Source organism: Mustelus asterias, chromosome 5 (assembly GCF_964213995.1).
Source record: "Mustelus asterias chromosome 5, sMusAst1.hap1.1, whole genome shotgun sequence".
NCBI classification, from domain to species: domain Eukaryota; kingdom Metazoa; phylum Chordata; class Chondrichthyes; order Carcharhiniformes; family Triakidae; genus Mustelus; species Mustelus asterias.
The window spans coordinates 106,244,859-106,267,876 of NC_135805.1; the positions used below are offsets into that span (position 1 = coordinate 106,244,859).

Sequence of the window (23,018 nt, forward strand, 5' to 3'; positions counted from 1 at the left end):
TTTAAAAAAAAGACCCTCAAGGTCTCAGCTGTGCCCTGATAGGGAGGTGGCAAGCAGAGATGGTATTGGGACTTAAGATGAGCATGGAGGGAGGAATTACTGCATCACTGGGCTGGAAAAAGTTGGTAGATGGATGGGAGTCATGGTGGGGGTGAGGGACATCTGCAGACTGAAGAAGACGGTGGCAGTGGGTGGAGAGGGGGTCATGCAGTGGGTTGGGGTCTGCAGGGGATGAGTTCCATCAATGGAGGGAGTATTTTGGTGGTGGATGGATGGATATGGGGGATTCTTGGGGTTGGAAACGTTCCTGGTTGCAAAGGGTGTCTTGGATCTCAGCTGGAGGTTATGAGGTCATATTTTCCCCACTAATCCCCCGAACACAGTCATCTTTGACACTAAGGGACAATTTAGCATAGCCAATGCACTGGAAACCCACGCAGATACTGGAAGAACGTGCAGACTGCACAGACAGTGACCCGAGGCTGGAATTGAACCCGGGTCCCCGGAGCTGAGAGGCAGCAACGCTAACCACTGTACCACCCGGGAGCTGTGGGTCTCAGTTGGGGGTTTACGGGGGGGGGGGGGGGTAGTATATGAAGTCTCGGCTCCTGAACCCTGCCGGATCAGCAGCGGCCGCAGCTTCTTCCTCCGGGTGTGCGGAAAGGCCTGGGGCCGGGCACTTACAGCGGGCGGATCAGTAACTGGTCGCTCTCCTCGGCCGGGACGAAAACCTCCGCTTTCCGTTTGGCCGCCATGCCCGCCTCAGCACGGGGACACTTCCGGTCTCAGCACCCGGGACACTTCCGGTGCCACCGCCAAATCCCTCCGGCTGGAAACCACCGGACTGAAACCTGCCAGAGGAATCCATCAGAGAACAAAACCTCAAATAGTGCCCAGGATGGTTTTATTATCGCTGTAAGAACCCATTATTTCGTTAGGTAATTAGTTTTCTTTTTAAAAGGTTGTAGATATAGTATAATGTTCTGTAAACGTTACAACAGAGGTGTTTTGGGAGAGTGTAGGGGTTGCAGGGACTGGTTGTTGTGAATGGCTGGGCCTGCTGTGTGTCAGTCAGCTGTGAATCATTGTTTCACTCATAAACTCTACCTAACCCTACCAATCCTGACCGTTCACTGTTGAAATGTTCTTCAGCTAAAAGTAAAAATGTACAAGTTAGGCTGGCTCTACTTAAAAGTCAATAAGTCACCAGAACTGGATCAGGTACATCTGATGTGGAGATGCCAGCGTTGGACTGGGGTAAACACAGTAAGAAGTTTAACAACACCAGGTTAAATTGCAACAGATTTATTTGGTAGCAAAAGCCACACAAGCTTTCGGAGCTCCAAGCCCCTTTTTCAGGTACATCTGGGCAGGGAGAATGGCAACTTTGAAACCGTACCCTGTACACTCAAGTCTAGGTCATTAATATAGATGAAGAAAAGCAGTATTCTTGATACCAACCTCAGGGGAATGCCACTGCACACCTTCCACAAGTCAGAAAAGCAATTGTCCACCATTAGCCTCTGTTTGCTGCCACTCAGCCAACTCCAAATCCATGCAGCTACTGTCATTTTTAGAGAGACACTGGCTATAATTTTCCAATCCTCCATAGATTCAGCAGTGGTGCCAGAGGACTGGAGACATTCAAAAGAGGGTGTAAAGGGGGCGGCATGGTGACACAGTGGATAACTTGAATTCAATTCCCAGCTTTGAGGGGGAGGGGGTCTACCACGTCTACCTGTTCTTCCCGTGTCTGCATGGGTTTCGTCCAAGTGGTCCAGTTTCCTCCCACAATCCAAAAAATGTGCTGATTAGGTGTGTTGGCTATGCTAAATTCTTCCTCAGTGTACCCAAACAGCTGCCGGAGTGTGGCAATTAAGGGATTCTCACAACTTTATTGCAGTGTTAATGTAAGCCTACTTGCGACACTAATAATTAAACTTTAGATATGTCCAACAACTGCAGGCCAAGCAGTTTAACTTTGGTGGTAGGAAAGCTTCTAGAAATGATAATTTGAGACATAATAAATAGCCAATTGACAATATGGATTAATTAAAGAAAGCCACCATGTATTTTTGAAGAGTACATCATGTTTAACTTGATGACATAATACAGAGGGTTGACGGGGGTAATATGGTTGAAGTAGTGAACATATTAACTCTCTGGCTTCGCAATTAGGCTTGGCAGCTTCAGTTAGGTATCAAAGGGTGCTGTGACCTGTGGAACTGTAACTCAGCTCCTTGGGAGGACAACATTGAGATTCAAAAAGGAAATTTAAAATAAAGATTAATCCATTAAAAAGCTGTGGAATGAGTGGGAAGAATCCTTTATAATTGGCAAATTGAGAGGAAATCCAGAAAGAGTAAGATAACACTTATGATATCCAACTGTAGAGCAAATTTTGCATGTGATATTGGTCAAATCCTAGATGTGAAATTTTCAGTTACAACCGTATACTTGAGGAGTTGACTCACATCAATAACAAACTTATATTGGTAAGCTGCATCCATCACATAGGCAGCTGGCAATAGCAAAAATGGGAATATAATTGCCCATATGCCTTCTTTACATGTATTTTTTTTTCTCCCTCTTCATTGACAGCTTGGCTGTGAGATTTACAAATGTTTTCTCCTGTTTTGCACTCCAGCAAGAGTAAACAAAATAAATCCTGCAAATTTACCATCACAATCCACACAAGAACGAGATTGCAGTGTTTAAATAGAAGAATAGAATCATAAAATCAGTATAGTGTAGAAGGAGGCCGTTTGACCCATCGAGTCTGCACCGACCACAATCCCACCCAGGCCCTATCCCCATAACCCCATGCATTTACCCTGCTAACCCCCAGACACTAAGCGTCAATTTAGCATGGCCAATCAACCTAACCCGCACATTTTGATTTGATTTATTATCACATGTATTAACATAGTGAAAAGTATTGTTTCTTGTGCGCTACACAGACAAAGCATACCGTTCATAGAGAAGGAAACGAGAGACTGCAGAATGTAGCGTTACAGTCATAGCTAGGGTGCAGTGAAAGATCAACTTAATGCAAGGGAAGTCCATTCAAAAGTCTGACAGCAGCCGGAAACAAGCTGTTCTTGAGTCGGTTGGTACGTGACCTCAGACTTTTGTATCTTTTTCCCGATGGAAGAAGGTGGAAGAGAGAATGTCCGGGGTGCGTGGGGTCTTTAATTATGTTGGCTGCTTTGCCGAGGCAGTGGGAAGTGCAGACAGAATCAGTGGATGGGAGGCTGGTTTGTGTGATGGATTGGGCTACATTGCACCTGGAGGAAACCCACGCAGACACAGGGAGAACATGCAAACTCCACACAGACGGGGATCCAAGGCCAGAATTGAACCTGAGTCCCTGGAGCTGTGAGGCAACAGTGCTAACCACTGTGCCACCCTAGTTCACTGTAATCTCTTACTAAATGCAGGATAATAGTTAAGCTTATGGTTAGTGAGTGGCTGCCTGAAAACTTGAAATGACACAAGAATCAGAACTTTCTTTGACATGGCACCTTTAGTCAAATGCAAATTTGACACCAAGCCACTTAAGGAGGTTTTAGGACAGATGACCAAAAGCTTGGTCAAGGAGGTAAGTTTTAAAGTGCATCTTGAAGGAGGAGAGAGAAGTAGAGAGGCAGAAAAGTTCAGGGAGTGAATTCCAGAGCCTGGGGCCTAGGCAGCTGAAGGCAAGGCCTCCAGTGTTAGAGTGATTAAAATCAGGGATGTGCCAGAGGCCAGAATTGGAGGAATGCAGAGATCTCAGAAGACTGGAGCAAGTTACAGAAGTAGAGTGTGTCAGAGTCATAAAATGCTTTGAAAACAAGAATGAGAATTTTAAAACCTCTGTTGCCGCATCAGGTGGTAGGTCAATAATGACAAGGATGATGGGTGACCAGGACTTGGTGCGAGTTGAGACACAGGCAGCGGAGGTTTGGAACATCTCAAGTTTATGCAGCATGGAAGGTGGAAGGATGACCAGGAGAACATTGGAATTATTCCTCCTGAAGATAACAAAAGCAAGGATGAAAGTTGAGGCAGGGACAGGGTCAAGTAATGTCACAGAGGTGGAAGTAGATGATTTGGTGATGTAGCAAATATGTGGCAAAGGTTCGTCGCAGGATCAAATGGGAACCCAAAATGTTGTAGGAGGGAGGGCATCAGATTTCTGAGGCATTAGAACCCATTTTGGGGCAAGAGGGATCTATACAAGATGGACAGATTGCATCTTAGCAGGACCAGGACTAACATCCTCACAGGGAGGTTCGCTAGTGCTGTTGCAGAGGATTTAAACTAGATTAGTGCTGAGCTCAGATCCGAGGGAAGCAAAACTTGTAAAATGAAGTAGAAAACAAAAATAGAGGACAGATGAGGCATAAGCAAGCTTCAAACAGGATCAGAATAGAGAATCATGTTAAAAAGCAGAATTTAAAGAACTCTCTCTGAATGCACATAGCATTCACAAAAAGGTTGATGATTTGAATGCACAAATTGAGGCAAATGGGTATGATTTAATTGCCATTACAGAGACATGGCTATAGGGTAACCAAGGACCAAGGATATTTTGGCATTCGGGAAGGGTAGGTAAAAAGGAAAAGGAGGTGGGGCAGATCTCTTAATAAGGGTGGAGATCAGTACATTAGTGAGAGAGGATCTTGGATCATATAATCAAGATGTAGAATCAGTTTGGGTGGAGTTAAGAAACAGCAAACATTGGTGGGTGTTTATAGGCCACCAAATTATAGTAGTAATGTTGGCTATGGTATAAAGCAGGAAATTAAAGATACACATAATGTGGGCAATGCAGTAATAATATGCAAGTTCAGTTTACACATAGACCGGACTAATCAAATCAGACCAGAGCTCTGGAGGAGGAATTCCTGGTGTGTGTGTGCAAGATGGGTTTCTGGAGCAGTGTGTTGAAGAGCCAACTAGGGATTGTGCTATTTTGGATTTAGTTTTGTGTGATGAGAAATGGCAAATTAATAACCTTGTTGTAAAGGAGCCTTTGGGAAATATGATAGAATTTTGCATTAAGTTTGAATGCAATATAGTCCATGCTGAAACTAGGGTCTTAAATCTGGAGAAAGGAAATAATGAAGGTGTGAGGGGCAAAGTTGGCGATGGTGGATTGGGAAAATATACAAAAAGATTTTACAGTAGACAGTCATTGGGTAGTATTTTTTAAAATACTAAACGGTCCACAACAGGTATTCATTCCTCTAAGGCACAAACATCTAGAGATGTTAGATCAAAGAAGTGACTAATAAGGATGCCAAAGAACTGGTAAACCTGAGGATAGGGAGCAATTCAGAGCCCAGGAAAGGAGGATCAAGATTTAAGAAAGGGAGAAGAGAATATGAATGCAAACTAGCAAGGAACATAGAGGTGGACTGTAAAAGCTTCTTCAGGTATGTGAAAAGGAAAGGATTAGTTAGGACAAATGTGGGCCCATTACAAGTGGGAACAGGAGAGTTTATAGTGGAGAGCCGGGAAATGATGGAGAAACTAAACAGTTACTCTGCATCTCACTTCAAGGAAGATGATGCAGAAAATCTGCCAGAAATATTGGACAACCAAGAGCCTTGTGAAACGGAAGAACTAAAACAATTAGTAAAGAGATTGTAGTCAAAAAGTTAAGTGGCTTGTACAAAAAAACAAAGATCAAAGAAAAGTACAGCACAGGAACAGGCCCTTCAGCCTGTGCTGATCATAATGCCCTAACTAAACTAAAAATAACCCTTCTAAACATAAGAAATAGGAGCAGGAGTAGGCCATCTAGCCCCTCGAGCCTGCCCCGCCATTCAATAAGATCATGGCTGATCTGACGTGGATCAGTACCACTTACCCGCCTGATCCCCATAACCCTTAATTCCCTTACCGCTCAGGAATCCATCCATCCGCGCTTTAAACATATTCAGCGAGGTAGCCTCCACCACCTCAGTGGGCAGAGAATTCCAGAGATTCACCACCCTCTGGGAGAAGAAGTTCCTCCTCAACTCTGTCTTAAACCGACCCCCCTTTATTTTGAGGCTGTGTCCTCTAGTTTTAACTTCCTTACTAAGTGGAAAGAATCTCTCCGCCTCCACCCTATCCAGCCCCCGCATTATCTTATAAGTCTCCATAAGATCCCCCCTCATCCTTCTAAACTCCAACGAGTACAAACCCAATCTCCTCAGCCTCTCCTCATAATCCAAACCCCTCATCTCCGGTATCAACCTGGTGAACCTTCTCTGCACTCCCTCCAATGCCAATATATCCTTCCTCATATAAGGGGACCAATACTGCACACAGTATTCCAGCTGCGGCCTCACCAATGCCCTGTACAGGTGCATCAAGACATCCCTGCTTTTATATTCTATCCCCCTCGCAATATAGGCCAACATCCCATTTGCCTTCTTGATCACCTGTTGTACCTGCAGACTGGGCTTTTGCGTCTCATGCACTAGGACCCCCAGGTCCCTTTGCACGGTAGCATGTTTTAATTTGTTTCCATTGAGATAGTAATCCCATTTGTTATTATTTCCTCCAAAGTGTATAACCTTGCATTTCTCAACGTTATATTCCATTTGCCATATCCTCGCCCACTCACTCAGCCTGTCCAAATCTCTCTGCAGATCTTCTCCGTCCTCCACACGATTCACTTTTCCACTTATCTTTGTGTCGTCTGCAAACTTCGTTACCCTACACTCCGTCCCCTCCTCCAGATCATCTATATAAATGGTAAACAGTTGCGGCCCGAGTACCGATCCCTGCGGCACGCCACTAGTTACCTTCCTCCAACCGGAAAAACACCCATTTATTCCGACTCTTTGCTTCCTGTCGGATAGCCAGTCCCCAATCCACTTTAACACACTACCCCCAACTCCGTGTGCCCTAATCTTCTTCAGCAGCCTTTTATGGGGCACCTTATCAAACGCCTTTTGGAAATCCAAAAACACCGCATCCACCGGTTCTCCTCCATCAACCGCCCTCGTCACATCTTCATAAAAATCCAACATGTTCGTCAAGCACGACTTTCCCCTCTGCCCTTACTCGGTCTGCATCCCCCTATTCCCTCCCTATTCATGCCTCTTAAATGTTGCTAATGTGTCTGTTCCCACTACCTCCTCTGGCAGCGCGTGCCAGGCACCCACCATTCTCTGCTTGAAAAACGTCCCCCACACATCTCCCTTAAACTTTTCCCCTCCCACCTTGAACCTGTGCTCCCTTGTAATAGACACTGCCACCCTTGGAAAAAGCCTCTGACTATCCACTCTGTCTGTGCCCCTCATAATTTTGTAGACCTCTATCAGGTCTTCCATCAGCCTCCGTTTTTCCAGTGAAAACAATCGTGGTTTATTCAACCTCTCATAGCCAACATCCTTGAGACCAGGTGAAATCGTGGTGCACCTTCTTTGCATTCTCTTCAAAGCTTCCGTGTCCTCCTGGTAGTGTGGTTTTACATAGCTGCAACATGATTTCCCAACTCTTGTACGCTAAAAAGATGTGTATTGTCTCACATCTTTTTAGCCTGTCTTGATGCTCTCTCCACTCATGCTGTTTTGTTTCTTAAAGACTTGATTAGTTGTAAGTATTCGCATTCCAACCATTATTCATGTAAATTAAGTCTGTGTCTTTATAAGCTCTGTTTGTGAACAGAATTCCCACTCACCTGAAGAAGGGGCTTAGAGCTCCGAAAGCTTGTGTGGCTTTTGCTACCAAATAAACCTGTTGGACTTTAACCTGGTGTTGTTAAACTTCTTACTGTGTTCTAAAACCAAGCCAGTTCTGTATCCATCTAACCAGCCCGCCCCGAATCCCATGTGATTTTAGTTTTTATACCAGGCTGCCATGTAGGACCTTGTCAAACGCCTTACTCATCTGGATCAGATGAGCTTCATCCTAGAGTGCTGAAGAAGGTGGTTGGAGAGATAATGGATGCATTGATGGTTATCTTTCGAAATTCTACAGATTCTGGAAAGGTTCCTGTGGACGGGAAAGCAGCAAATGTAACTTCACTATTTAAGAAAGAAGAGGGAAAATTGAGAACTTTAGATCTGTTAGTTTGATGTCAGTAGTAGGGAAAATGTTAGAATCTATTTTAACTGGACATTTAGAAAGGAATGGGTAAAGTGGGCAGTCGACATGGATTTAAGAAAGGGATATCATGTTTGACAAACTTGTTGGAGTTTTTGAGGATATTACTTGCAGCCTTGATAAAGGAGAACCAATGGATGTGTTGTATTTGGGTTTTCAGAAGGCTTCTGATTCGGCCCCACACAGGAGATTAGTAAATAAAATTAGAGCACATGGGATTGGGGAAAATATATTAGTATGGACCGAGAATTATTTGACAGACAGAAAGCAGAGAGCAGGGATAAATGGATCATTCTCAGATGGCAGGTTGTTACTACTGGGGTATCAGTGCTAGGTCTACAGCTGTTCACTATCTATATAAATGATTCGGATGTGGAGATCAATTGTAATATTTCCAAATTTGCTGATGACACCAAACTGGGTGGGGATATAAATTGTGAAGAGGATGCAAGGAGACTTCAGGAGGACTTGGACAGGTTAAATGAATGGGTAAGAATGTGGTAGCTGGAATATAATGTGAATATGGAGTGCAATGCTGGTTTGCTTGATTAATCTCTGGGATGCCATATGAGGAGAGACTGGTATTTCCTTGAGTTTTGATGAATGAGGGGTGACATTGAAAATTACACGAATAACATCATGCGGCGGAGTGGTGTTAAAGTAGATGATCAGCCATGACCTAATTGAATGGCAGAGCAGGCCCGACACACTAATGGTCTACTCCTGTTCCAATGAATCCACCGTGAATCCAATGCTGTGAGTGGTCTAGTTCGACCATAGACAGTTGTCTGGGAGAGAGATGGAGTCAGTGGCTAGGGGACGGAAGACAATGGCTTCAGTCTCCCCAATAATGAATTGGAAAAAATTTCTGCTTGTCCAGGGCTGGATGATGGACAGGCAGTGTTAAAAATTAGACTGTGGAGATGTGTGGAGATGTGCTGGTGAGGTAGAGCTGTGTGGGCACACACACACACACTGCATGTGCAATGAAGCAAACTTTAATCACCGTGCTAAAATGAACTGAATGTTACAGTCTGCCCTACCATAGATGGAAATGTTGCCTTTACTGCATTCTGAGCTATGGGTAACCTGGAATGTGCTTGAGCAAAAAATGTTAAGGGCTGATGTGACCTTGACAGCTGCTGACCGCAGTGCCCTAGCATTGCTGCAGGGACAGTCTGCAACATACAGAACTGTCACAGCCTCTGGTGAAATGTAGCGTGCACATACATTGTTTCTCAAAAATTCCAGTTAATCTGATGTTACTATAATGAAAGGGCAATGGCAGGAAGGTCAAAACCTATCGCAATCTAGTTTGGCTGACATTGCAATTTCTCTCCTCATTTTCACAGTAACTTCATTGCAGTGTTAATGTAAGCCTATTTGTGATACTAATAAATAAACTTTAAACTTTTAAACTCTTCACAACTAACTTTCCTATCTATCTTCGTTTCATCAGCAAATTTGGCAACCATCCCACCATCCAAGTCACTTATATAAATTGTAAACAATTGAGGTCCCAGCGCTGATCCATTCTTTACATCTTGCCAACCTGAAAAAGATCCATTTATGCCAATAATGGAAGAGATTCTCTACCTTCCAATATATTGGGACCTTCGAAAATGAAAATCAATGCATTAACTATCTCACTAAATACATCTTTTAAGACCCTAGGATGAAATAATTTGTTCAGTAATCGAATAATACAAGTGGAAATATTGAACCATCATCAAATCAGCACAAAGCTATGATAGAACATTGCTTGCTAAATTGTACCTGGTTAAGTGTGACTATAATAGGGATCACAGCCGCACCAGTTCTGATATCTGTAATCTCGGCCCCATAACTCTCCAAGATACCTTCACTCTCATCCCTGATTTTAATTGCTCCTGCATTGGTGGCCATACCTTCAATTGCCAAGACCCTAAGTTCTGGAATTCCCTTTCTAAACCTCACCACCTCTTTACCTCACTTTGCTCCTTTAAGATAATCCTTAAAACCTCCCTCTTGAACCAAGCTAATACCACCTAGTGTGGCTCCGTGTTATACTTTGTTTTACATTAATGTTTTATTATATTATAGGTGCCATATAAAAATAAGTTGCTGTTGAATCTCCATCCTGATGCACTATAGGACCGATGTCAAGGGAGTTCATAGTTTGGGATGACATGAAAATATGCGATGCGTACTATTTACCTACCTTCTTTCCTGCACTTTGTGCACATTATAGAGAGAGTTTAATACAATTTCATGTGGGATTTATATGCATATCATTTATATAATGGAGACTACTATCTTCCCGCATTTTCTTCTACTGCTCATTGAGGACTCACTTCCAGAGGTGTTGGCTTATTGATGAAGATTTGGTATCAGTTGGATATCACCAGTAATGTCCAAATGATTTTCTTCTGAGGTAAATTATATTTGAATGAGTGTTTTATGACTTTTTCTTTGTCTGTTTCACAGGTTAATCTGCTTTTAAAAACAATGGTGAGAAATGTTTCGGAAAGGAAAGAAACGCCACAGCAGTAGCAGTTCTCAAGGCAGCGAAATCAGCACAAAAAGCAAGGTAGGTTTTCACTGTCAAGGTTATACTCAGTCAGGATTTGGCTGATGTTACCAAAGAGGTAAAACAAGAGAACCTAGTTTCAATTTATAAGTTGCTATTACATAATTAAAGAAGGTACTAAAATTATAGGCTTTGACAACTTGTTTCTCATTTGTTAACATAGTAAGAGTTTTAACAACACCAGGTTAAAGTCCAACAGGTTTATTTGGTAGCAAATGACATTAGCTTTCGGAGCGCTGAAACTCTTACTGTGTTTACCCCAGTCCAACGCTGGCATCTCCACATCATGACTCTCATTTGTTAATACAGACTGCTTTATATGAATATTCAGTACCTACACATGGAGAAATGCTATGGAAGCTATCTGCTCAAATCTTTGTAAAACATTGAGTCACATCTCTCCACTGTGTGTCTCTGTGGTTCAAGAATACTACCAATTCATTAATCTATAACCTTTTCAAATACTCCAGGCAATCATTTAACACCAAATCTAACTTAATAACTGGGATTGTATTGTAGTTTATTTTTTCACTGCATTATTTATACCTGTTGCATATGCAGTTTTTTCACTAGAGTTACCAATTTGCGATGCTTCAACCTTGTTATTTTTAAAAAAACATTCTTAATTTTTCACCAAGCTTGCTCAGTGACTTAGTATAAAAGGCAGTTACTTGGGGGGTTCGCCGGGAGCATAAAAAGCCGTCTGCACTATACAGCGGGCAGCGTCAGGAGCGGGCAGTGGAGTGAGTGGGTAGCAGAGTGTGCACTATAAGGGCTTTGGCTCACAGGGCTTGGGCTGAAAGGGCGAGGCAAGGCTAGTTATTTTTTACCCAACCCTGTAAAGGATAATGGCAGGTATGAGTGATCGGCCAGTTCAGTGCTTCCGATGTGGGATGTGGGAGTTCCTGCAAACACCTAGCTTCCCAGAGGTTCACATATGTGCCAGGTGCATGGAACTGCAGCTCTTGAGGGACCGTGTTAGGGAACTGGAGCTGCAGATCGCTGACCTTAGCCTAGTCAGGGAAAATGGGAGAAAAATTGACAGCAGTTATAGGCAACTAGTTACACCGGGGCATCGGGAGAATGACACGTGGGTCACAGTTAGGAGGAGTAAAGGGCAGAAGGGTAAAGTACAAGGGAGGACTCCAGAGGTGTCTCAAAATAGGAAGGGCTTGGTGATAGGTGTGAGAGGGGAGGGGAGTGGACAGTTAGAAGAGGGGTCACCTGTGGTTGTCCCACTCCAAAACAGGTACATTGTTTTAGATAGTGTGGAGGAGTGTGCCTCTCCAGGGGTAAGACACAGTGACCAGGTCACTGGCACACAGTCAGGCTCTGTGGCCCGGAAAGGGAAGAGAGGGGTTAGGAGAGCGATAGTGGTGGGGGATGCGTCAGTTAGAGGCACAGACAGGCGATTCTGTGGGGGCGAACGGGACTCCAGGATGGTAGTCTGCCTACCTGGTGCTGGGGTCACGGATGTCTCCGAGCGGATAGGAGGCATATTAAAAGGGGAAGATAAAGAAACGGATGTCATTATACACATTGGTGGAAATGACGTAGATAGGAAGAGTAGGGGGGTCCTAAGAGAGCAATTCAGGGAGTTGGGAAATAGGTTAAAAAGTAGGGTCACTAGGGTGGCCATCTCTGGGCTGCTCCCAATGCCTCGTGCCAGTGAGGCTAAGAATAGGGAGTTGGTTCAAATGAATGCCTGGCTAAAGGACTGGTCCAGGAGGGAGGGCTTTATTTTCATAGACCAATGGGAGGTTTTCAGGAGAGGATGGCACCTGTACAAGAGGGAGGGGTCACAACTAAGTTGGAAGGGCACAAATATCCTGGCTGGGAGCTTTGCTAATGCAGTTCGGGGGGGTTTAAACTAGTATGGCAGGGGGGTGGGGATCAAACTATTAGGTCTATAAGTGTGGTGGCTGGGGACGAGCTTGGGGCTGGGACAAGGCCGGCAAAGAAGAAGAGCACTCTGGGGGAGGACAACCTCACTGAGCCTGGGGGTCTGGAGTGCTTATACTTCAATGCAAGGAGCGTAGCAGGTAAAACAGACGAACTTGGGGCCTTAATGCGCACGAGGAATTTGGATGTGGTTGCGGTGACAGAGACTTGGTTGAAAGAGGGACAGGACTGGCAGCTGAATATTCCAGGGTACAAGTGTTTTAGGCGAGACAGAGGAGGGGCCAAAAGAGGTGGGGGAGTAGCGGTATTGGTTGGAGAGCATATTACAGCGGTGCAGAGGGAAGACAATTCGGAGGAGTCGTGTAGCGAGTCACTCTGGGTGGAGCTTAGAAACAGGAAAGGCGCAGTCACTATGTTGGGGGTGTACTACAGGCCCCCCAACAGCCCAAGGGAAGTGGAAGAATGGATATGTCAGGAGATACTGGATAGGTGCAGGAAATATAGGGTTGTTGTAGTGGGAGACTTCAATTTCCCTGGTATAGACTGGAAATCGCTGAGGGCAGGGACTCTGGATGGGGAGGAATTTGTAAAATGTGTACAGGAGGGTTCGTTGGAACAATATGTGGACAGCCCAACTAGAGAGGGGGCTATACTGGACCTGGTACTGGGGAATGAGCCCGGTCAGGTCTTCAAAGTTTTGGTTGGGGAACATGTGGCAAATAGTGACCACAATTCTGTTAGCTTTAGGATAGTGATGGAAAAGGATGAGTGGTGTCCCAAGGGTAAGGTGTTGGATTGGGGGAAGGCTAACTTTATTGGGATAAGGCAGAAATTGGCAGCTCTTGATTGGGAGAGGCTGTTTGAGGGTAAATCCACATCTGGTATGTGGCAGTCTTTTAAGGAACGGTTGTTAGGGCTACAGGACAAGCATGTGCCTGTAAAAAAGAAGGATAGGAAGGGTAGGATTAGGGAACCGTGGATAACCAGGGAAATTGAGGGACTGGTCAAAAGGAAAAGAGAGGCGTATGTTAGGTCCAATCAGCTAAAAACGGAGGGAGCTCTGGAGGAGTACAATGAAAGTAGGAAAATACTCAAACGGGGAATTAGAAGAGCAAAAAGGGGTCACGAAATGTTCTTAGCAGACAGGATTAAGGAGAATCCCAAGGCATTTTATTCATACGTTAGGAACAAAAGGGTTGTTAGGGAAAAAATCGGACCTCTCAGGGGCAAAAGTGGGGACTTATGCTTGGAGCCCAAAGAGGTAGGGGAGATCCTAAATGAATACTTTGCGTCGGTATTCACAAAGGAGAGGGATGTGTTGACTGCGAGTGTCTCGGAGGGGAGTGTTGAACCGTTGGAGAAAATCTCCATTACAAAGGAGGAAGTGTTAGGTTTGTTAGAGAATATAAAGACTGACAAATCCCCAGGGCCTGATGGAATCTATCCAAGGCTGCTCAGGGAGACGAGAGGTGAAATCGTTGGGCCTCTGACGCAAATCTTTGTCTCGTCACTGGACACAGGTGAGGTCCCAGAGGATTGGAGGATAGCCAATGTGGTCCCGTTATTTAAGAAGGGTAGGAAGGATAACCCGGGTAATTATAGGCCGGTGAGCTTGACGTCCGTGGTGGGGAAGTTGTTGGAGAAGATTCTTAAAGATAGGATGTATGCGCATTTAGAAAGGAATAAACTCATTAACGATAGTCAACATGGTTTTGTGAGAGGGAGGTCATGCCTCACTAACCTGGTGGTGTTTTTTGAAGAAGTGACCAAAATGGTTGACGAAGGAAGGGCCGTGGATGTTGTCTATATGGACTTTAGTAAAGCGTTTGACAAAGTCCCTCATGGTAGGCTAGTGAAAAAGGTTGGATCCCATGGGATAAAGGGGGAGGTGGCTAGATGGGTGGAGAACTGGCTTGGTCATAGAAGACAGAGGGTGGTAGTGGAAGGGTCTTTTTCCGGCTGGAGGCCTGTGACTAGTGGTGTACCGCAGGGCTCCGTATTGGGACCTCTGCTGTTTGTGATTTATATAAATGATCTGGAAGAAGGAGTAACTGGGGTGATCAGTAAGTTTGCGGACGACACAAAACTGGCAGGACTTGCAGATAGTGAGGAACATTGTCAGAGGCTACAGAAGGATATAGATAGGCTGGAAATTTGGGCAAGGAAATGGCAGATGGAGTTCAATCCTGATAAATGCGAAGTGATGCATTTTGGTGGGAATAATGTAAGGAGGAGCTACACGATAAATGGAAGAACCATAAAGGGTGTAGAGACGCAGAGGGACCTGGGTGTGCAAGTCCACAGATCTTTGAAGGTGACGTCACAGGTGGAGAAGGTGGTGAAGAAGGCATATGGCATGCTTGCCTTTATAGGACGGGGCATAGAGTATAAAAGTTGGGGTCTGATGTTGCAGATGTATAGAACGTTGGTTCGGCCGCATTTGGAATACTGCGTCCAGTTCTGGTCGCCACACTACCAGAAGGACGTGGAGGCTTTGGAGAGAGTACAGAGGAGGTTTACCAGGATGTTGCCTGGTATGGAGGGGCTTGGTTATGAGGAGAGATTGGGGAAACTGGGGTTGTTCTCCTTGGAAAGACGGAGGATGAGGGGAGACTTAATAGAGGTGTATAAAATTATGAAAGGCTTAGATAGGGTGAACGGTGGGAAGCTTTTCCCCGGGTCGGTGGTGACGTTCACGAGGGGTCATAGGTTCAAGGTGAAGGGGGGGAGGTTTAACACAGATATCAGAAGGACATATTTCACACAGAGGGTCGTGGGGGCCTGGAATGTGTTGCCGGGCAAGGTGGTGGAGGCGGACACACTGGGAACGTTTAAGACTTATCTAGACAGCTATATGAACGGAGTGGGAATGGAGGGATACAAAAGAGTGGTCTAGTTTGGACCAGGGAGCGGCGCGGGCTAATTGTTCCTTGTTTCTCGTGGAAGTGGAAATGACTAGGGTTGGGAAGCATTTTCCGATCAGGGCCATTGTGATCTCCTGGACTCGTTTCGATCGCCTCAGGGGGTCGGAGAGGAATTTCCCAGATTTTTTTTTCCCCATATTGGCCCTGGGGTTTTTCACTCTGGGTTTTCGCCTCTCCCTGGAGATCACATGGTCTGGAATGGGGGGTGGGGGTGAGTTAATAGGTTGTAATGAACAAAGCATCGTAGCTGTGGGGGACAGCTCGGTGGATAGGATATTGGTATGTAGATAGGCTGGAAAATTGGGCGGGGATCCTGGATTCAGGATTCAATCCTGGACCGGGGAGCGGCGCGGGCTTGGAGGGCCGAAGGGCCTGTTCCTGTGCTGTATTGTTCTTTGTTCTTTGTTCTTTGACGATCTTTTCTCAACATTGGTTCCTTTTAAAATCGAGTTTACTGGAACTCTCATATGCATTGTTATCTCAGTGTCTTTGTGGATAGATGTACTGGCTGACATAGCATCGTGCCATGCAGAAAGACTCTGCACTGAATTAGCTGGTGTGCTAACATTAACCTCCACACTCCTGGGCAAGGGAAATTTTAAAAAACAACTTGGATTGTATACCATTCAGTGCTCCTTGTTCCAAACCAACGGGGAACGATAGCACTTTTTATTTACACATTACAAGCATTTTAACCCAAAAATATCTGTTTATAGTTTTAGAATGCCCAGCACCTGAATTCAGTTAAACAAAATTAATATCCAGTTAACAATCGTTCCTCAAGTGTGGGTTCCCGGTGAGGACGAGTTTGATTGTGGTTGTGATACCTTTACGGTTGACTAGCCTGACTCACTATTAGAGCAAGGTACTGCAGGTCACTAATGGAAATGTTTCTTTACTGGAGCCATGTCTTTATAATTAGGGGAACTTTAAACCAGCTCGATAAAAATTTTCCTGAAACAGTACACGGAGAACATTGTGTTTTAATTTACATCTGTTTGAAGTTTACCAAATTTCAAGTTTAACTTGGGCACTGGAAGAGTAGGAAGTTCAATAATTTTAGTTCACTTCCACTTCTTAAAGTAGTGGATGTTTTATTCCTGCAGGATTATCAGAAGCCAGGATTTTACTCCAAGTTTTAAACCTAAGATATATTATAGAGAAATTGGCCTCTTTTATGTTTAAACTATTCTTTTAAGTATTACTAATCCGTAACCATTATATAATGCAAATGTATTCCCAAGAGACAGGTGATCAAGTGTTATTAAACATGTGGACTGAGATTTCATGCTTGTGGTAATTGGTAACGATCCATTGTTTTATGCTTATCATAGTAGGGGAAAGATGAGAGCCAGAAGTTTCCGCCTGCTCACGTCCCGTTGCTGCTGCAAGTGAGGACGGAGAATTTGGCGCTCAGCCAAATGTCCGTTCACTGCAGCGGGACCAGAGAATCTCGCCAGTGTGAATAGCCAGAAAATTCCGGCCAAGACCTATCGCCAACAAGAAATTTAGGCAACAACAAGCAAAAGTGGTCATTCTTATCTCTATGGCAGTACCTCTGTCTAGAAAATTGATCACACGTGCTGGGAAAATCCTCTCTGAACTTCCCAGGTAAACATTTGCACGGCAATTGTCCAGATGCTCTACCTTTCCCTGGACAATTGCCCTGTGTTAGGAATCCTCCGAAGAGTGATTTAAATCACTAACTTAGGATGGCACTGCGAGGGTTAGGCTGATCGTTACTCCGAAAAAGTTTAGAAGAATTAAAACCTCCTCCAACCCTGGATAACTATTTTAAACACCTGGACTGAATCCCTGCATGGGACTCTCTTTCCCCGCCCCTCACCACCCAGCCTCAGACTTGACTCTCATCTTGGCCCATTCCAACCTGCCCTGTCATTTTCAATTGGACCTTGAACCTTATCTGCTTTACAGCAGCTAGTGCAGTCAAAAAGGGTGCATGGCCTCCTTCACTCCAACACCCTTAAGCTTCGACGCTGGACCTCGGAGATGGCCACGCTGCCTGGATCTCAACCGGGTCAATAGGTCAGGCATATCAAGCACGCAAGAAATTTGGCACAGGTAAGTGGGCATGGAGTAGCAATCCAAGCCTGATTGCCACCCTGAGGAAGTTATGGGCTGAGATCGCAGCAGTGCATTCTGGTAGCTCAGAAAATGAGCAAAGGAAAATAACAGAAGAGTTAACTTTTAGAACATAGAACAGTACAGCACAGAACAGGCCCTTCGGCCCACGATGTTGTGCCAAGCTTTATCTGAAATCAAGATCAAGCTATCCCACTCCCTATCACCCTGGTGTGCTCCATGTGCCTATCCAATAACCGCTTAAATGTTCCTAAAGTGTCTGACTCCACTATCACTGCAGGCAGTCCATTCCACACCCCATCCACTCTCTGCGTAAAGAACCTACCTCTGATATCCTTCCTGTATCTCCCACCACGAACCCTATAGTTATGCCCCCTTGTAATAGCTCCATCCACCCGAGGAAATAGTCTTTGAACGTTCACTCTATCTATCCCCTTCATCATTTTATAAACCTCTATTAAGTCTCCCCTCAGCCTCCTCCGCTCCAGAGAGAACAGCCCTAGCTCCCTCAACCTTTCCTCATAAGACCTACCCTCCAAACCAGGCAGCATCCTGGTAAATCTCCTCTGCACTCTTTCCAGCGCTTCCACATCCTTCTTATAGTGAGGTGACCAGAACTGCACACAATATTCCAAATGTGGTCTCACCAAGGTCCTGTACAGTTGCAGCATAAGCCCACGGATCTTAAACTCCAACCCCCTGTTAATAAAAGCTAACACACTATAGGCCTTCTTCACAGCTCTATCCACTTGAGTGGCAACCTTTAGAGATCTGTGGATATGGACCCCAAGATCTCTCTGTTCCTCCACATTCTTCAGAACCCTACCTTTGACCCTGTAATCCACATTTAAATTAGTCCTACCAAAATGAATCACCTCACATTTATCAGGGTTAAACTCCATTTGCCGTTTTTCAGCCCAGCTTTGCATCCTATCTATGTCTCTTTGCAGCCTACAACAGCCCTCCACCTCATCCACTACTCCACCAATCTTGGTGTCATCAGCAAATTTACTGATCCACCCTTCAGCCCCCTCCTCTAAGTCATTAATAAAAATCACAAAGAGCAAAGGACCAAGCACTGATCCCTGTGGCACTCCGCTAGCAACCTGCCTCCAGTCCGAAAATTTTCCATCCACCACCACCCTCTGTCTTCGATCAGATAGCCAATTACCTATCCAATCTGCCAACTTTCCCTCTATCCCACACCTCCTTACTTTCATCATAAGCCGACCATGGGGGACCTTATCAAACGCCTTACTGAAATCCATGTATATGACATCAACTGCCCTACCTTCATCAACACATTTAGTTACCTCCTCAAAAAATTCAATCAAATTTGTGAGGCACGACTTGCCCTTCACGAATCCATGCTGACTATCCTGGATTAATCCGCATCTTTCTAAATGGTCGTAAATCCCATCCCCAAGGACCTTTTCCATCAATTTACCAACCACCGAAGTAAGACTAACCGGTCTATAATTATCAGGGTCATTTCTATTCCCTTTCTTAAACAGAGGAACAACATTTGCCACTCTCCAGTCCTCTGGCACCATCCCCGTGGACAGTGAGGACCCAAAGATCAAAGCCAAAGGCTCTGCAATCTCATCCCTGGCCTCCCAAAGAATCCTAAGATATTTTTCATCAGGCCCAGGGGACTTATCGACCTTCAGTTTATTCAAAACTGCCAGTACATCCTCCCTCCGAACAACTATTTCCTCCAGCCTATTAGCCTGTAACACCTTCTCTTCCTCAAAAACATGGCCCCTCTCCTTGGTGAATACTGAAGAAAAGTATTCATTCATCACCTCGCCTATCTCTACTGACTCCATACACAAGTTCCCACTACTGTCCTTGACCGGCCCTAACCTCATCCTGGTCATTCTTTTATTCCTCATCTTATTCCTCATTTAGTACACATTTGCTCTCCTATATTTAAATTCACAGCATTATTGTGCTGGAGTTGGAGTTAGTTGTGCAAGTTTCAACTCTTCTTCTTCTGTCATTGTTTTTCTAGTGAGGTTTTTGAGGAGTGTTTTAATGCCCGTTGCTCATTTTTCTTCTTGATCTTTTAAAACACAGAAAATTGGCATTTTTTATCTGTGTTGAAACTGATAAGTCAATTCACCCAAATATTCATATCGATTTTTTAATAACCTAGCCCTCATGCAAGTGCCAGATGAATTCTTTAAAGTGGGATTCTTCATATTCTTCATATTCTCTCGTCATCTGTTTCCTCCTAACTATCCTGCATAAGCAGTGTTGTGTGCAAGTGCAAAACATTATTCTGATAGTAAATGTAGCATTTGTCAGTTTATCAGTTTAAAACTCTTAATGCATTTTTGTACTTTCTTTTCCCAGTCAGTAGATTCCAGTTTGGGTGGTCTTTCTAGATCTAGTACAGTGGCTAGTCTTGATACAGACTCCACAAGGAGTTCAGGTATTGTACTGTAAAATCCTTAAATATTTTATACCTAACGATGTTCAGATATACTGTAACATGTGTAATGTTGAAAACTCCCTTACATTCTCAGACCTTGGTGGCTCGCATGTTAAAATGTTCAGTAATAGTCAAAATAACAGTGGGCAGATAGTTTCCCATAATCTTGCTATAACTATTGTTTTTGTGACTTTAGAAAATGCCATTGCCACAGAAATGTGTTGGTACAAAGACACTATTTAGATTGTTTCAAAGCTCTTGTGAAATCTCAGAATTAGATCTATCCGTTATCATAATTTAAGCAGATTATTTGCTAGTGCTGATATTATAACAGGTAAATGCACTAAATGATGACCTAAGTCATACAGAAGAGTTAGATTCCACATCATATTCTAGATTGTTAGGAAATCTAGTTGGGAGTGGCAGAGGGAGGGGGTACAGTTGCTGTTACAATTAATCCCCACATTTTCAGGTGATTGAGGCAGCCTTTCCAAATCGCTGGCAAATTGACCCTGCTGGAAACAAAGTTGGGACAGATTTCATTTGGGCAAATTTTTCAGTTGACTTCACCCAAGAGTAACATAAATAGATCCATGAGGAACACGGAAGACCAAAAACCTGAATATAGAATGAAGACAAATTGTGTCAACAGCTGGGTGAACAGTGGGAAGACTGAGTAGATTCTCTTAGATATTTAAATCCCCTTTAATGTTACAAGGTTCCCACCCTCGCACCTTTCATATTTTCCTTGTCTCCAGTGCTTTCACTGATGGTCACGAGGAAACCACCAAGTTTTTGTTGTCGTCACTGTTGAGCCTGCAATCTCATTGTCTCCTAAGAAATGGTCATACTGACTTGTGTTTCTTGTGTATGCCCGCTATTGAAACCAAGCGGAATAAAGGACATCCGACTCCTCTAGGGACCTGATTTCTGGAAGCATTTATAACTAACTGCTATTAATGTCTAACAATTTATTCTGTTTCTTAAAAAAAATATGGTGCACAAAGTAATTGTGCACCTTTTGATAAATCGCAGCATTGATATAAAAAAGCTCTGGATTCCCTGTTATTCGAGGGTACTACTTAATGTAACCAGGCAGATCCTGTTCTACACAGAGCTTGATCACCACTGGAATACCACCAATGACATCAGTACGGTGAGCCCAAGGAGGGAAAACATCAGCTAGGGTCTCCAAGGTGGTCTTTGAAGACTTTTTCCCCAAATATAGAATCTTTGAATCCCTATAGTGCATAAGCAGGCCATTTAGCCCATCAAGTCTGTACCAACCACAATCCAACCCAGACCCTATCCCCACACATTTACCCTGCTAATCCCCCGACATTAGGGTCAATTTAGCATGTACAATCAACCTAACCCCTGCATCTTTGGACTGTGGGAGGAAACCAGAGCATTCGGAGGAAACCCACGCAGACATGGGAAGAATGTACAGACTCCACACAGACAGTGACCTAAGCCAGGAATTGAACCCAGATCCCTGGCGCTGTGAGGCAGCAGTGCTAACCATTGTGCCACCATGCCACCCGAATATACTGCTCAACTCATATGAAAAATGTCTACTTGGGCAAACTACCAATAAAACTTGTGGCCTGTAAAATATACCTCAGTATAACTTGAAAGAATAGAGAAGAAAATTGGGGATTGGGATAGTTGGTGGAAGTTGAAGATAAATTGGCTGCTTTTCTTTTTCCATGAATTACCATCAGTGAAAGCAGAAAACTGGTGTTAATTTTCTGGAATAATTAAAGTAAAGCAACGAATCTTGTTTTGCTGATGAATGCTACACAATTATTCAGGCAAAGACAAATTGTGTTTTTATACTTTTGTTACAGGACAAAGTAACAGTAACTTTGACACATGTACTGAATTCCGAGTGAAGTATTTGGGTGCTATTGAAAACTTAAAAGCCAGTTTATTTGAATGTCTTCAAGGACCACAAGATTTGATTAATTATATTGATTTGGCACAGGTAAGATAATAGAATTTAAAAGAATGCTTGTTAGCTTATCTGTCATGAACAAACTTTTCTTTTGCACACGTAATTTAATAACCTTCTGGATTTTAAGAACATAAGAATTGGAGCAGGTGTTGACCACACAGCCCATTGAGCCTATTCCACCATTCACTATGATCATGGCTACTCACCACCTGTCAAAGTAGTAAATTCTATGTTGTACCCTTAACCTATCAAATTGACATCCGATTTTTTCCCCCCAAAAGATCCTTCTCATGGAACACTGGTACCAGTACTGAGACAGGAAACTGGACCAGTGGACCGAAATGGGACTGGTGTTCTAGTGGAAAGGGAAAACAGGGAAGCGGCAAAGGCTTTAAACTTGTCCGAGAGTCATAGAGGTTTACAGCATGGAAACAGGTCCTTCAGTCCAACTTGTCCATGCCACTCTTTTTTAAAAACCCCTAAGCTAATCCCAATTGCCCGCATTTGGCCCATATCCCTTTATACCCATCTTACCCATGGCAGCTTGTTCCAGATACTCACCACCCTTTGCGTGAAAAAGTTGCCCCTCTGGACTCTTTTGTATCTCTCTCTCTTCTCACCTTAAACCTATGCCCTCTAGTTTTAGACTCCCCTACCTTTGGGAAAAGATCTTGACTATCTAGCTGATCTATGCCCTTATTTTACAGACCTCTATAAGATCACCCTTCAGCTTCCTACGCTCCAGAGGAAAAAGTCCCAGTCTATCCAGCCTTTCCTTATAATTCAAACCATCAAGTCCCGGTAGCATCCTAGTAAATCTCTTCTGCACTCTTTCTAGTTTAATAATATCCTTTCTATAATAGGGTGACCAGAACTGTACACAGTATTCCAAGTGTGGCCTTACCAATGTCTTTTACAACTTCAACAAGACGTCCCAACTCCTGTATTCAATGTTCTGACCGATGAAACCAAGCATGCCGAATGCCTTCTTCACCACTCTGTCCACCTGTGACTCCACTTTCAAGGAGCTATGAACCT

General features: G+C 44.0%; 2 protein-coding genes across 5 annotated transcripts in view; one reads left to right on the top strand and one right to left on the bottom strand.

The window, feature by feature from the left end:
* The window catches only part of cpsf3 (cleavage and polyadenylation specific factor 3), a 29,955-nt gene extending 29,173 nt beyond the window's left edge, over positions 1-782 (bottom strand). Inside the window, exon 1 of the mRNA XM_078213170.1 lies at positions 685-782. Within this exon, the coding sequence (XP_078069296.1) occupies positions 685-755 (71 nt within the window). The 5' untranslated portion in view covers positions 756-782. The remainder of the gene's footprint in view (positions 1-684) is intronic.
* Positions 776-23,018, top strand: part of itgb1bp1 (integrin beta 1 binding protein 1) — a 39,233-nt gene continuing 16,990 nt past the window's right edge. Inside the window, exons 1-4 of one of the 4 annotated variants that reach the window (XM_078213171.1) lie at positions 776-938; positions 10,555-10,657; positions 19,945-20,023; positions 21,874-22,010. In XM_078213171.1, the coding sequence (XP_078069297.1) occupies positions 10,586-10,657; positions 19,945-20,023; positions 21,874-22,010 (288 nt within the window). In that variant the 5' untranslated portion in view covers positions 776-938; positions 10,555-10,585. The remainder of the gene's footprint in view (positions 939-10,554; positions 10,658-19,944; positions 20,024-21,873; positions 22,011-23,018) is intronic. The other 3 variants (XM_078213173.1, XM_078213174.1, XM_078213175.1) reach the window with 3 other exon arrangements.